Source organism: Triticum aestivum, chromosome 7B (assembly GCF_018294505.1).
Source record: "Triticum aestivum cultivar Chinese Spring chromosome 7B, IWGSC CS RefSeq v2.1, whole genome shotgun sequence".
Classification (NCBI taxonomy): Eukaryota; Viridiplantae; Streptophyta; class Magnoliopsida; order Poales; family Poaceae; genus Triticum; species Triticum aestivum.
Window position 1 is genome coordinate 717275530 of NC_057813.1, and position 15596 is coordinate 717291125.

Consider the following 15596-nt stretch of genomic DNA (forward strand, 5'->3'; position numbering starts at 1 on the left):
TATGTTAAATGTACTAGTTAATATTAAATTGAAAAAATCCAGAACACCAGGGACACAAATAAAAAATGCAGAAAGAAAAATGGGTAAGACAAAAAAGCCTAAACTCAGAGAAAACAATAATATAAATTGAGATTTCAGAAGAATAAATGAAAAGGAGAAATCAAGAAATCAGAAAAAACCTAAAAAGGAAAATTTGAACCAATCATACAGAACCGGACGTGGCAACCAGCACGAGCGTCCCGTCCTTCCGATGGGCGCTGCTGTACAGCGGTTGTGTTTTTTTTGAAACCACATATTCATCATTACATAAAGTTTTAAAATACAACATATGTGGACCACACAAAACAATACCAGTGAGGACAGCCATCTTGGCACATAAACAAATAAACGCCTCACATAAAAGAAAATTATATATAGGCTTTTAAGGGAGTCGATTGCTGAACCAAATCGTCGCCGTCCACCAACCACCAGCAACACCATTGACATCGCCATCGGAGGAGGAGACATGCACCGCAAACCGAAAAACTGTCAGAGCACCATTGCATCACTGCTTTGTGAGCCAAAGAAAGGACTGTCGTAGATGACAGAGCACTTATCGCTGTGGTGGGTCGATCGGGGTTCAACCCCGTGCTCCTTGGGCCTTAGGGCATCTCCAGCCGCGCCCCCAAGAAGGCCTCCCTAGGCGTTTTTTTCGCGCCGGCGCCGAAAAAACGGCCCAGTCGCGCCCCTAGGAACCCGATTTTCGCCGGCTTGGGCCGAAAACAGCGCCGGCGGACCCAGCCCGAACCCGGCGCGCTGGGGGGCGCTCGGGGGCGCCGGGCGAAGTTTTTTGGCGCGAAGAAACCGCGGGCCCGACGCGTCAGCGACTAGTTTCCTTCTCGGCCCTTCGTCGTCCTCATCGCCTCGTTTCCCGCGGCGAATCAATGCCAAAGCTGCCGCGCTGCCGCGCCGGTCAGCCTGCGCCATTGATGCTCACGGGCGGCGCAGTGAAACCGGACGACGCGCGTCCCCTCGCCCTCGCCTCGCCCGCCACGCGTACGCACGGTGCCACGCGTGTGGGCGGCGCGTCGGCCTATATATGCCGCGCCCCGGCGCTCTCGGCCGCTCACACTCCCCCTCCGCCGTCGCTCCTTCCCCTCCGCAGTCGCTCCTTCCTCCCTCTCCTCTCCTCCAATGGCCGAACGTTTCCCAGGCGACGGCGCGGCGGCGAACGGCTTCGGCCGCCGCCATCTCCATGAAGACGAGGCTCGCCTCCTGTACGAGACCGAGTACCCGGTCCCGCCGGATATGCGGGTGCCCGGGGCGTGGAGGATCAGCGCCGGCGGCGTGCCGGTGCCTCCGGTACCCTCCGGCGCGGTGCGGCGTGCGGAGATCGCCCGCATCAGGTCGAATCTGCCCCCTGCGGCGAGGGATTCGCCGCGGTACGCCCCCGACAGCTCGCTATGGGAGCCCTACTTCCGTCGTCGTCACGCCCAGCAGCTCGAGGCCACCAACGGCGTCGTGCCCTCCGGCAGGCAAAACTCCGCCGGCCGGCGTCGATGGTGGGGCGTGCCAGGGCGCACGCTGGACGCCGTCCTCGAGTACATCGAGGGCGGCAACACGCCGCGCCTCGACTACCCAGCCCCCCCCCCCTCCTTCTCACGCCGCCGGGGAAGTTCCTGGACCCCGAGGCGCATGGAGACCGGCGGGTCCTCCTCTTCGTCCGGCGGCTCGCCCTGCCTTCGCCCCGTCAAGCCGGAGCCCCAGGACACGCCTGTGGCCGCGCGCACCCGGAGTTCCGGCGTCCGTATCGGCGCCCCGTCAAGCCGGAGCCCGGCCGGCCGCTTTGTCCTCGTCGAGCCCAAGCCGGAGCCCGGCCTCGTCGAGCCCAAGAAGGAGCCCAGCCTCCCCGCGGAGTACGAGGAGATAGCCCGGCGCGGCTTCTCCGACGAGGACGCCATGCGGTGGGCGCGGGACGACTACCTCCGCGAGGAGACGGTCCGGCAGTGCCGGGCCCTGGAGGAAATCGCCGCCCGCAAGCGCGGGCGCGAGGACGCGGCGTCGTGATCCTCGACAGCGACGACGACGACGACGCCCCCGGGCCTTCCAATCCGCCGCGCCAACCGGGGGAGGGGTGCAGCAGGGACGGCGGAGGCGGGGGCGGCAGCGGCGGCGACGACGACGACGACGACGACGACGACGGCGACGACTACACGCGGTTCTACAGCCTCCTCGGCATGTAGACGCGTTGGGCGGGCGGCGAGGCAGGCGGCGAGGGAGACGGCGGGATTAGCCCGCCGGGTTTCTTTTCTTTTTTTGTAAAATAGGAGGTTTATGTTTGAACGAACTCGCCGAAGTTTGCTATGTTTATGTCGTGTTTGCGCCGTGTTTGTGCCGTCTTCAAATTTTTTAAATACCGTGGGCGCCGCGACTGGGGGGCATCACGCCCCCAGTGCGCCGTTAGCGCCGGTGCGCCCCCGGGGGCGACTTTTTAGCCCTCCTGGAGGGCCAACGGCTGGAGATGCCCTTAGATCCGCCGTCTCTGGTCGACGTAGTCAACGAAGAACACCACGGCCGCATCGTCGCCATCAGGATTAAAAATGGAATGTTCTTCCTAGTCATTTCAGGCAACAAATTTATTGTTTGTTAGACTGGATATACGAGGACAAACAAAACAATGGCATGTAGAGTGATGGCTGATGATTATATTTTAAACGACAGGGCAAGTGATGGCAAATATTCACATGTTCTTGGTATTTTGTAACGTGGGAACCCGGTGTTGGAGAGTCCTAGTCCGGCTGCTATAGCTAGAGTTCGTAATATAGATCACGTCGGTTTGTATCCGACCTAAACTTGTAACTCAAGTTGATTGCCCTGTACTTGTGTATATATATATGAAATAATGAAGAGAGGAGGCGTGCAAGATATAGCAGCCCCAATTCATATCAGACTTTACATGGTATCGAGCAGATCGATCCTCTCTCTCTAAACACCAACGCCCAACACCACCTCTTTCTTCCCCACCACCATGAACGCCGACGAGTTGCAGAAGCTCGAAGAGGAGCTCAAGAACCGCGAGTCCATCATCAGGACGCGCGAAGAAGAACTCAAGCGCCTTGCCGCGGAGCAAGGCAAGGCTGCCGTCGCACCCTCTCCTGCCACCATCCCTGCACCCTCCTCCTACGTTGCTTCAATCAAAACCTATGTGCCCATCACCCTCGATCTTCAGGACTCTAACTACTCCAAGTGGCGCGAGCTTTTTCTCGTAGCTCTTGGACGCTATGGCCTCTCCAGCCACGTCATCGGCGACGCCGCCGCCACCCCCTCCGACACATCGCCCACCTCCGATTGGGGACGTGATGACTATACGGTGCTCTCCTGGATTTACGGCTCGATTTCCATCGAGCTGTTCGGCATCATCATGGCTCCGGGCTCCACGACGCGGCAGGTGTGGGACTCCATCGCCAACCTCTTCCACGACAACAAGAAAAGCCGCGCCCTCGCCCTCGACGCCGAGTTCCGCAACACACCGCAAGGAGACATGTCCATCCATGACTACTGCGCGAAGCTCAAGTCTCTCTCCGACGCTCTCGGCTATGTCGGCATAACCATCTCTGATGAGACGCTCGTCCTAACGGTGCTCCGCGGCCTCAACGAGCAATTCAGCCACCTGCGGTCCTTCCTTCCGTTTCAGGTGCCGTTTCCATCTTTCCTCCAGACGCGCTCGGCCCTCGTTCTTGAAGAAGCACAGAAGAAGACGGATGCAAAGAACGCTGCTGCTACTGCGCTCTGGGCCAGCGGAAACAGTATATTGCCAAGCGCGGGCGGCGAACGTGCTCCATTGTCCGGGGGCGGACACAGCTACGGTGCTCAGCGTCCTGTCGGTCCCTCTTCCAGCTCATCCAACAGCGGCGGCCGCGGCACCTTCAGCAACAATCGCAGCCGCGGCCGCGGCGGTCGAGGACGGGGCCGCTCCGAGCCCTGGATGTACAATCCTTGGACTGGCCTTCCAACGCGTGCACAACTTTATCAACACCCTGTTCCAGCACCGTGGCAATCACAGCCATGGCGTGCTCCTGGCGTCCTTGGTCCACGACCTGCGGCTGCTTCCCCGCAGGCGTACGCAGCATACGGCCCAGCTCCGACAACTCCCACCTACAACGGGCATCAGCAACAACTCGAGCCAGCACTTCTGAACGCACTCAACAACATGCATCTTCCCGGAAACCAGGAGTGGTACATGGACACAGGAGCTTCCTCCCACATGGCATCTAATCACGGTACTATCTCCTCTCTAAAGCCTTCCACTCAAACTGTCACAGTAGGTAATGGACAAACCGTTCCTGCTACTCATGTTGGTCAATCTACACTTCCATCTTCAGCCCAATCCCTCTCTCTTCGTAATATTCTTGTCGTTCCTCACATTATTAAAAATTTATCTCTGTTCGCCAACTCACTACTGACAATTTTTGTTCCGTTGAATTTGATCCTTTTGGATTCTCGGTGAAGGCGTTTCCTTCCAGGGCCGTGATCCTTCGCTGCAATAGTCCCGGGCCCCTGTATCCCGTCTGCCGTCCCCGACAAGATGAAGCTCTCATCACAACCACTTCGTCATCACTCTGGCATCGCCGCCTCGGCCATCCTGGTTGTCACACCATGTCACGTCTTCAACACTCCAAGTGTATTTCATACAATAAAGATGGGCCGCCACTCTGTCATGCTTGTCAGTTAGGAAAACATGTTAGGCTTCCGTTTTATGATTCTCAAACATATACAATTCGTCCGTTTCAACTTTTACATTGTGACCTGTGGACATCCCCTGTTCCTAGTACATCTGGTTTTTGCTACTATCTCATTGTTGTGGATGATTTCTCTCACTACTTCTGGAGTTTCTCGCTTCGTAAGAAATCTGATGTTTATGCGACACTCATTGCTTTTCATGCCTATGTTCATACACAATTTAACCTACCCATCTTAGCTATCCAATGCGATAATGGTGGAGAGTTTCTCAATACTCGTCTCGACACCCTCTGTGCTCAACATGGAATTCTTCTTCGTTTTTCCTGTCCCCATACTTCTCAACAAAATGGCAAGGCCGAACGTGCCATTCGCACTACCAATGATGTTATTCGTACACTATTGCTTCAGGCCTCACTTCCAGCCTCTTTTTGGGCTGAAGCTCTCTATACCGCCACATATCTCATAAACATTCGTCCTACCGCAGCCACAAAATTCTCCGTACCATACATAACTCTTTTCGGCACCACACCACTCTATAATGATCTTCGTGTTTTTGGTTGTCTTTGCTATCCAAACACCTCCTCTACTACATCTAACAAACTCTCTCCTCGATCTGTAAAATGTGTCTTTCTTGGATACCCTCCACGGCACAGAGGCTATCGTTGTCTTGACTTAGACACACGACGGATTATCATCTCTCGCCATGTTGTTTTCGATGAAACAACATTTCCCTACACCCCACCAGCCCAACCTCCAGTTTCCACATCATCAATAGAAGCCACCACTTCCCTTGACCCTCCTCTCCTAGTTTCACATCCATCACCTGCTATGCATGCACCCGCCACCCATTCGTCCGTACCATCTACGCCTGATAGCCCGCCTAGTCCCGCCACACCTTCGTCGGTTCCACCGACGCCTGATAGCCCGCCTAGTCCCGCGGGCTCGCTCACTCCCACCAGCCAGCCTGACTACACTGTCGCGTCTTCCTCCCCAGGCCCCGCCAGCCCACCACCTATGTTCCCGGCACCTGAGCCGCCACATATTCATCGGACCCGCTCAATGACCGGTCGTTTACCGCCACCGATTGATCGCCTCAATCTTTCTGCCGTCGTCTCCTCGCCCATACCTCATAATTATCTCATAGCTCTTCGTGACCCATCATGGCGCCACGCGATGCAAGAAGAATTTGATGCTCTCACTCTAAACAACACCTGGTCCCTTGTTCCTTCTCCTCCCGGTGCAAATATCGTCAGTGGTAAATGGATTTTTCGACATAAATATCATTCTGATGGCTCACTTGCTCGTCACAAAGCCCGTTGGGTAGTCCGTGGTTTTTCTCAGCAACCCGGGGTTGACTATGATGAGACCTTTAGCCCTGTTGTCAAGCCAACCACTATACGATTGGTTCTCTCTATCGCTCTCTCTTCTTCTTGGCCCATTCATCAACTAGACGTCAAAAATGCCTTTCTTCATGGTCATCTTGATGAGGTCGTCTATAGTCAACAGCCCTCTGGTTTCATTGATCCTTGCTATCCTGACTATGTCTGTCGCTTGCATAAATCCTTGTACGGTCTTAAACAAGCTCCTCGAGCGTGGTTTCAGCGGTTTGCAACCTATGCTCGTTCTGTTGGTTTCGTTGAGTCCAAGTCTGACGCTTCCTTGTTTATTCTTCACAAGGGAAACATCACTGCATATTTACTTCTCTATGTCGATGACATCATCCTTACTGCCTCCTCTCCTACTTCTCTCTCATCGATTATCACTTCTTTTGCTAAAGAATTTGCTATGAAAGATCTTGGATCTCTTCATCACTTTCTCGGCATTTCTGTCTCTCGCACATCTAGTGGCTTACATCTCTGCCAACGACAGTACTTTCTCGACATTCTCTCCCGGGCCGGCATGCGTGACTGTAATCCTGTTTCTACTCCAGTTGACACTAATGCCAAACTCTCATCCACCAATGGTTCCTCTGTTTCTGATCCTTCACTCTATCGTAGTCTTGCTGGTGCTCTTCAGTATGCCACCCTCACTCGACCAGACATTGCCTATGCTGTTCAACAAGTGTGTCTTCATATGCATGATCCTCGCGAACCCCATCTTCTTTTTCTTAAACGTATTCTCCGATATCTAAAAGGCACACTTGACCTTGGTTTGACACTTCATATCTCTTCCTCTCCTAAACTCATTGCCTATTCAGATGCCGACTGGGCTGGTTGCCCCGACACCAGACGCTCCACTTCCGGGTTTTGCATGTTTTTTGGTGATAATTTGATCTCATGGTCTTCTCGACGACAGACTACCGTTTCCCGCTCCAGTGCGGAAGCTGAATATCGCGCTGTTGCTACTGCAGTAGCCGAGTCTTGTTGGGTTCGTCAATTACTACAGGAACTTCAACGCCCAGTCACCAGCGCCACAGTTGTGTTTTGCGACAATGTTAGTGCTGTTTATCTTGCTCATAATCCAGTACAACATCGCCGGATCAAACACATCGAGCTTGACATTCATTTCGTCCGTGAGAAGGTTGCTGTCGGAGACGTCCGTGTTTTACATGTTCCATCTTCGTCAAAGTATGCTGATATTTTCACGAAAGGGTTACCGTCTGCACTCTTTCGTGAGTTTAGATCCAATCTTCACGTTGCTGCTCTTCCCAGTTCAGACTGCGGGGGCGTGTTGGAGAGTCCTAGTCCGGCTGCTATAGCTAGAGTTCCTAATATAGATCACGTCGGTTTGTATCCGACCTAAACTTGTAACTCAAGTTGATTGCCCTGTACTTGTGTATATATATATGACATAATGAAGAGAGGAGGCGTGCAAGATATAGCAGCCCCAATTCATATCAGACTTTACACCCGGCGCCTTTGCTTGGCTGTGTCTCTCTCACCCTCCATCTGCTTCCGCTGCAGCAGCACCAAACAACATAAGCGAGTAGATGAAATCCACAATGGGCTGCACCTCTGCTGCACTCTTTTTTTGGTGACCTCAGTAACTACGCAAGGATCACGGGGCAGTAGTACTACGCGGCAGGCGACACCACCAAGACCAACTTTTCACTTCACAGTCAAACAGGTAAAACCGGCAGAGCGGAACGAGGCTGTGTGCGCTCAGAGTAGTCACACAATAATTTTTTGCTCATGCGACTAACTTTATGTTTAACTCATGGCATCGTCTTTGTTCATCCGAAATGTTTTGTTCTTAATACAACTTTCGTGTCACTCCGGTTCTTGAATCTATAAGTTTTCATGTGCAATTTAGTGAATCTGTAATAGTCTACTTGCCTTTATTTTCCTAGAAAGAGATATGTTTTTTGTTTCTTGGTTTGGTCAGAAACCATTCGATATGAGAATTTGTCTTCATTATCTGATTTGCATTTTGGCAAACGAGCGTAACCAACTTCTGTTGAGCAATGCGATGGCTATAGAACGTATCATGAGAAACCGATCTTGTGTGGGCTATGGGTGGCGTGTCGTACTTCCTCCGTCCGAAAATACTTGTCATACAAATGAATAAAATTGGATATATCTAGAATTAAAATATGTCTAGATACATCCATTTTCCCAACAAGTATTTCCGGACGAAGCGAGTACATCGAATATAAAATAAAACTACCATCGAAGCTGATGGTTAACTAGCTTGATCGAGTAGCTAATTTTAAGTGGCACACTAAGACAATACTTCAAGTATACTCCCGCATCTATTCTGTTTGAGTATTTTCCTAAGAGGGGGCATCAACTCGTCATTAGATTTTCAAGGAGCCTACTAAATCCTGGTGTATGGGACATCATATAAAGCTTCCGTTATACCGATTTACTGCCAGTAAAAAAAAAATGCACCATCGGAACATATCACGATGTGAAACAGGATTCCCAGCCCCAATTAACTTTTTCGTACTACCGGGGCTATGACTAACTACCCCTTCTGTCCCAGAATATAAGACCATAGTGTCAAAACTGATCTCATATTTTAAAACGGAGGGAGTAGTTTACGTGGACGGTCTAAATGTTGCGACAGAGTCTCGCTCGTCGTGGCCTCCGCTGCATGGACGCATGCACCGACGGGCTACGGTGACTGACTGATGTGGGTGCGACGCACGCTGGCTATTTACTGACGACCTAACGTACTACTGCTTGGCCTAGGCGTGGTCCCTCTGCCCACCCGCCACGTCTCAAGATTCCATGCATGCAGATGCAGTGGATTCCACGTCACAGATGCAGTGGAGCGCCATGCGGTCAGTGAACCCCCCTGCCATGCAGCCGAACCCAACCGAGTGCTGGCCTCTGTGCTGCCTGATGCATCTTGGTCGACTGAGCCGATTCCCTTTCCGGTTTCGGCAAGGATTCGCCTGCCTCCCGCATCGGCGGAGGCGCTGCCATCCCGTTTTGAGCGGCAGCACGCCTCTGCATCTTGGTCGGCTCGTCCTGCCTCTCTGGTCCAGCTGCAGCGAGTGTGATCTCCTGTTCCCTAATGGTCCACCGCGTCACAACTGACCGGCAGCCTGCGCCGTGCTACGCTCCGTCCCTCAACGGTGCCTTAATTTTACATCACGAGTGCTGCAAACTCGTTAAACTAACCAGTGTCTGTGTCCGGCATCCCTATGTGCATTGTCGTGTGTGGAGCAGTTTCGTCAGGCAAATCATTCAAGGGTGATGCAATTACGACTAGCCATCATCAAAACAAAAAAGAATGAATTGACTGCTAATTAGGCGTAGGCTTTTGTCCTAATCTCTTGTAATTCTCTAGGCAAATTTGGTGTTGAAATCTTGTTCAACATCTAGGGCTAATCCTTGCTTTGGTTCCTATTTATCTCTCCACATTCAACCCTGAATCTGTGAGATCTATCTAGCTCCCATTTGTCGGGTTGCGCTTGTAGAAACACTACAAACTTGTACACGTCTACCTATCTGTCTAACTTGAACAAGAAAAACAATGGAAAAGCTAGCCAGCAGGTAGCATACCATTGTTCCTTACATGGATTTCAATCGGCAGCTATAATCCTACCTACATGCATTTCAAGTGTTGGGCATGAGCTCTTGTGTGACTGACACGTGTACCTTTTTCTCAATCTCCTTCACTTCTGGTTTAGTGATGGTTTTTGTCTATATTTCCTGTTCTAGGACGGTTTTGCTGATTTTCTATTAGTTACTTTCCCGTGTCCCATGGTTAGTAAGACTCCGGGTAAATATATATATATATATATATATATATATATATATATATATATATATATATATATATATATATATATATGACACCGCCCGCTCCATCGCTCTACACATATATAGAAAGGCTCTTTCTTTCGGCCTCCTCATCGAGGGCACTTCAATTATGTCTCCCCGGATATAGCTATAGTAGAAATCACAGCCGCAAAAGATGCGTCCGGTAGTTAGTCACCAACTATGGCGCCTCCGGATTCCTAACATCCCTGATGACCCTCCGGCCCACACAGTGGCGCGTCTGAGTGAGCGCGCAGGCTTAGGGTCATGGACGCATCATTTCATGCCGAAAATATGTCGGGAGCTTGCGGTGTTGTAGCCAGGGATGAACATGGTAACTTCCTTACGGTGGCCTCCTGGACATTACTGCACGTTTCGTTGGCAGAATCCGCAGAAATCAGGGCCATTCGAAGTGGAATTACTCTAGCATCTAATATCGGTTGTACCAAGGTCATAATGGAATATGATTGCATGAACGCTTTGGAGGCAATTGCGCACCCGGAAGCATATCTGGGACCTGATATACCAATCATTACAGAAGCCACTCTTGTAGATTTGGAGTTCCCTGCTATTACTTTCGTCCACTGTTACAGGAAAGCAAACCTAGTGGTGGATAGGTTAGCTAAGCATTGTCTTAGTATTACATTTGTCTGAATTTTGGGACGAGAATGCCCCTGACTTTGTTCTTCCTCGGAATGTAAATGATATGGCTATTTTTTGAGGAATAAAGTTTTGAATTGTTCAAAAGAAAACACCATGTGAATAGTAAAATAAAAAATAGTAGAAAGTTAAAAAAACATTTTTTTCTCGTCCATGGTGCTCAGATGTGTGATGTACGTGCAATATTTCGGGGTGTTTGGACATTTGAGGAGCTTGTGGCTCCTGGAATGTCCAAACTTCACCAAATTTTGCACGGACATCACACACAAGAGCATCTTGCACTCCAGAATAATCTGATTTTTAATTGTTTTTCCTATTTATTATGATTTTACTGTTCATCTCCGGGCCCTTCTGTGCCCTGGTGCAGATTAGCTGCGTCCAATATCGGTAATTCAATTCCAGGCATCTATCTATCATGAGTATGTATATACTGTATCATGCATGAAACATATGCCGCACGCCACAAAGCTTCATTTCTTTAGAGCACTATTTTCTGGTCAACTAAATAGTGCTCTCAGCAAATTCACTCAAATGTGTTTTTTTAGCATAACATAGTGAGGATGGCCCATACTGGTGGCCCAAATGTGCTAGCGAATATAACAAAACAACCAATATAATCAATTCAAAAGAACCTTCAAAATATACATGAAGGAATAGACTTTTATACAAAAAATGCTTAATTTTTATTACAAACATTGGTATACCACTTGGCATTTGCTATCTGTACTATGTTTTCCATCCGTCAAGCAATGGTATGAATCTCGGCTAATTTATTTGTAGTATCTACTTTCATCTATGTATCTTAAGCACATGTCTTCTAAGTTGATTTGTTTATATTACAAGCAACATATTAATCCCACGATTGGGAAATATATAATTAAGTAATGATATATAGGTCTACTGTCTCTTTCATAACATGGTACTTTATAGTTAACATTTGTCTCGACTCCTACTAATTATGTTTTAAAAAGTTATCTCATAATCAAATATTTTGTATTGTTACATGGCAGATGTTAGTCACATTTTAGCCTAAAATGGCAACGAATAATTTAGTTGTGGTATGTTCAAATTATATATAATTGATGTTCAGTTTTTTTATTGCGATCATTAGTCAGTTCTTCAAGTTAAATGTTTGAATGAGTTGGTAACAAATTATACTCCACTCTGTTTACTCCTCCTATCTAAAGGGATAGTTGAATTATTAACATCTACAACACCAAATAATACTATATGAAATCATGTACCTTCATGGATATTGATCTCTTATTGTGAATGTGAATACTCCCTCCGTTCCTAAATATAAGACCTTTTAGAGATTACACTATAGACTACATATGGAGCAAAATGAGTGAATCTACACTCTAAAGTATGTCTATATACATCTGTATGTAGTCCTAGTGGAATCTCTAAAAGGTCAGGAACGAAGGTAGTATTATTTTCTAAAAAACATGAAAATTGACTTAAGATAGAACTAACATCCGAAGAAAAAAAACGGATGGAGTATGTCGATATAGACTAAGAAAATCATATTCAAATATTATAATTCTCAGTCCATTTCTAATTAACATTCTTGAAATATTTTATGAATATATTTATCTTTTATCCTTTTCTTTCATGCTCTTCCATAAAATAATGTTGAAGCATTACAATCTTACTTACTCTTACTTATCTAATTTAGCAACAAAAATTAAGACATTTTGAAAGAATTCTATAAAAATAATCTTTTGAAAAATTGTAATATAATATTTCTCTCTAATAATTTTTGAATGTCAAGAAGCCAATACAGATGTGTTCAACTGTTTCCAGGAAACATGATGACACATACTTGGCTTTCATAAGATTTAAAGGTTAGCTAGAGGCATCCATATATTTTAGGTATTGTATTCTCAATCATACTTTAGCATTTATATTTTTTTCCCTTTTCAATAGTATTTTGCTAAAGTAAGTTATTAGAGATGGATTTGGTTATGTATTGTTTACCATTACATGTCATTTCTGAATATTACCCGACAAATAATTTTCTATGTTTGATCATATATAAGGAAATAAGTACTTGCGCCTAAAACATCAAAAGGATGTCGCTGTACTTATTTTGAAATATACTTCTTTAAGATATAGCTATATTGTGTGACAAAACATGTTGGTTGAGAAAATGATGATCAACATTTGATCATGAAGAATATGCCATGTCATATAGTAATTCGATGTGATTTTTCTTTGTGAGGGTACAAATTTTATTGTATTGATGTTGTCATGTATAATGTAGCTCAAAATTAGAAGATGATGCGATGAAATGACCAGCAAATTAGGTTGTTAGTATTTCCATGCCAACAAAACTACGTCGTATAAGAGGAAATTTTAAAATGAAATGAAATAATTGTGAGTGCTCCAGATGGAGACCCCTGCTATTTCTCATTTTCCATTATACTTGATTTTTTATGGCAAAAGCTAGGATGTATGCAACCAACTTACACAAAAGGGAGGAGACATGTGACACAGAGAACATTGCATTCTAAGTTGCGTGACATAACTTTTTTTTTGAAATCACATGAAATTTTAGTCATATATCTCTTCTTGTAAAATGATAGTTTGAAAATCCATTACATTTATACTTGATGATGAATATTTATCGCCAATAGGTGGTTCCTCTTTTGGGCATACTTAGGAAAACAACAACCATGTCTTTATTTCATAAATTATGATCCCTGGAAGAAGTACCATCAAATGTGTGTATTCTGCATATATATTTACATCTATTTAATATTTATCAACATGCAAAATCATAGAAAAAGTACATGAATATAATTATGAGAGAAGTGAAAGGCAAGATCCGAATGCGTGAAGATATATTTTGGAAATGCATTATTTTCAACTTAAGTTGACCACCATTAATCCAATTCAATATCATACTATTGGCAACCTTTTCTTTTTGATATTTTTAAAATTAAACTCTAAATGTGGAAAATTATGCTACACATCTATATGTAATTAACAACCATTTTATGCTGCATCTCATTAAATAAAACAATTAATATTGCTGTGCACATGCGAGGATCTATCTCCACAGACCTATGCAATGTCACACACTAACTAACTCCTACCTTGGGATCTAAACTTTGATTGTTTATGTACAAATAAATCATCACACTCAAATGAATACAACCAATATTATTATCTACAAAATACTCTGTTTATTTCTAAACACTCGACATGCTAAAGATGATGCCCTCACATTTGGTTCAACATTCTAAAGATGATGCCCACGCATTTGCGAGGGCAACTATGCTAGTAATAAAAACAGGAATTTCAGAAGAAAAAAGAAAAGGAGAAATCAAGAAATCAGAAAGAACAAAAGAGGAAAAAAAAGGAAATTATTGAACCAATCATAAAGAATCAGCCATTCGATGACCGACTGATGGCCGATTAAAAACGGAATGTTCTTCCTCGTCATTCATGGCAACAAATTTATAGTTCTTTTAGGGTAACAAATTTATAGTTTGTTAGACTAGATATATGAGGCACAAACAAAACATTGACATGTATGGTGATGACTGATGATTCTATTTAAATGACAGGGCACAATTATATTTATAGGTTTTTGGTAACGTGGGAACCCGGCGCCTTGCCTTGGCTGGGTCTCTCTCCCCCTCCCCCTGCTGCAGCAGCTGCACAGCAAATAACATAAGCGAATAGAGTACAGAAAATGGAATCCAATGCAATGTGACCACACACAATGGAACACCAGCCCAACTTGGTATGGAGAAAGACGTTGGGAACACCAGCCCAACACAATGGCTTTGTCTTTCGTCCGGCCATTAGCGCAATCCCGGGGTCTCGTGGACGGGCTGCACCTTTGCTGCAAAAGAGGGGTAGCAGCGTACGCCTTGGACGAGACCTCATTAACTAGGCAAGGACCACGGGCACCCCCAAAATCAACTTTTCATTTCACAGTCCAACAGGTAGAACCGGCAGAGCCGAACGATGTCACACAGTAATTTTGTTCATGTGACCTCCTAATTTCATGTTTAACTCATGGCAGCAACTTTCCAATTTCTTATGACTTTTGTAATTATATGTTTTTCCCAGAAAAATATATATTTAATTATATGACTTTTGTAATTATGACTTTTGTACTTTGGCAAACGAGTGTAATCAACTTTTGTTTACAACATATTATGAGGGACCGACCTTGTGCTGGCTATGAGTGGCGTGTTGTACATGGAATATAAAACTACCACCGAAGTTTTTTTTTTTTTTGAGTTGGAAGGAACTACCACCGAAGCTGATGGTTAACCAGCTTGATCGATTAACCAATTTTAAGTGGCACACTTGCACACAAAATAGCAGGTCAAGAGGACAAGACTTGGAGTACACCTTCTTTTATATATAGGGCATCAAATATAAAGGACGCCGTGTGAGAGGACCGTGTCTATTCTGTGTGAGTATTTTCCTATTCCGGTGTATGGGACAGCGTATAAGCTTCTGTTATACAGTACCGATTTTTTGCCAGTAAAAAATGCACCATCGAAACATATCACGAGGTGAAAGGGGATTTCCAGCTCCAATTAACGTTTTCGTACTACCAGGGTTATGGCTCCTTGGTACTCCCTCCGTTCTAAAATAGATGACTCAACTTTATATAAGTTGAGTCATCTATTTTAGAACGGAGGGAGTACATATCTTTTGCGTGGGCTAGTATCCAGTACGCAGTAGGGTACCTGCTACATAGGCTGCAACTCTAGCCTTTCCCATCTTTGACTCGTCCAGCGCACGAAAAAGGCAGCAAATGGGCACTCGGAAAGTGATTTTAATCTACTGCACTGTCTCTCGGACATGTGAAGCAAACAAAAGATTCGCTATTAACAGCTCAGTTCCGGTGCCGATTCTCCAGCTAGTGAATCGAAATGACAATGCCATACTGCAAGCTCGCTGTAATCGTAATTCCAAACGACACTCTTTTCCGTTGTAGGTCGGTCTACTTGTCAGGCCAGATGTAAAAAGTCTGAT

At 46.3% G+C, this 15596-nt stretch overlaps 1 protein-coding gene across 1 annotated transcript; it reads left to right on the forward strand.

The window, feature by feature from the left end:
- Positions 1–2913: 2913 nt before the first annotated feature.
- Positions 2914–4776, forward strand: LOC123160628 (uncharacterized). Its single transcript, XM_044578446.1, has 2 exons — positions 2914–4259; positions 4489–4776. The coding sequence occupies exons 1-2, from the start codon at positions 3008–3010 to the stop codon at positions 4524–4526; spliced, it is 1290 nt and encodes a 429-aa protein (XP_044434381.1). The 5' UTR covers positions 2914–3007; the 3' UTR covers positions 4527–4776.
- Positions 4777–15596: the final 10820 nt, after the last annotated feature.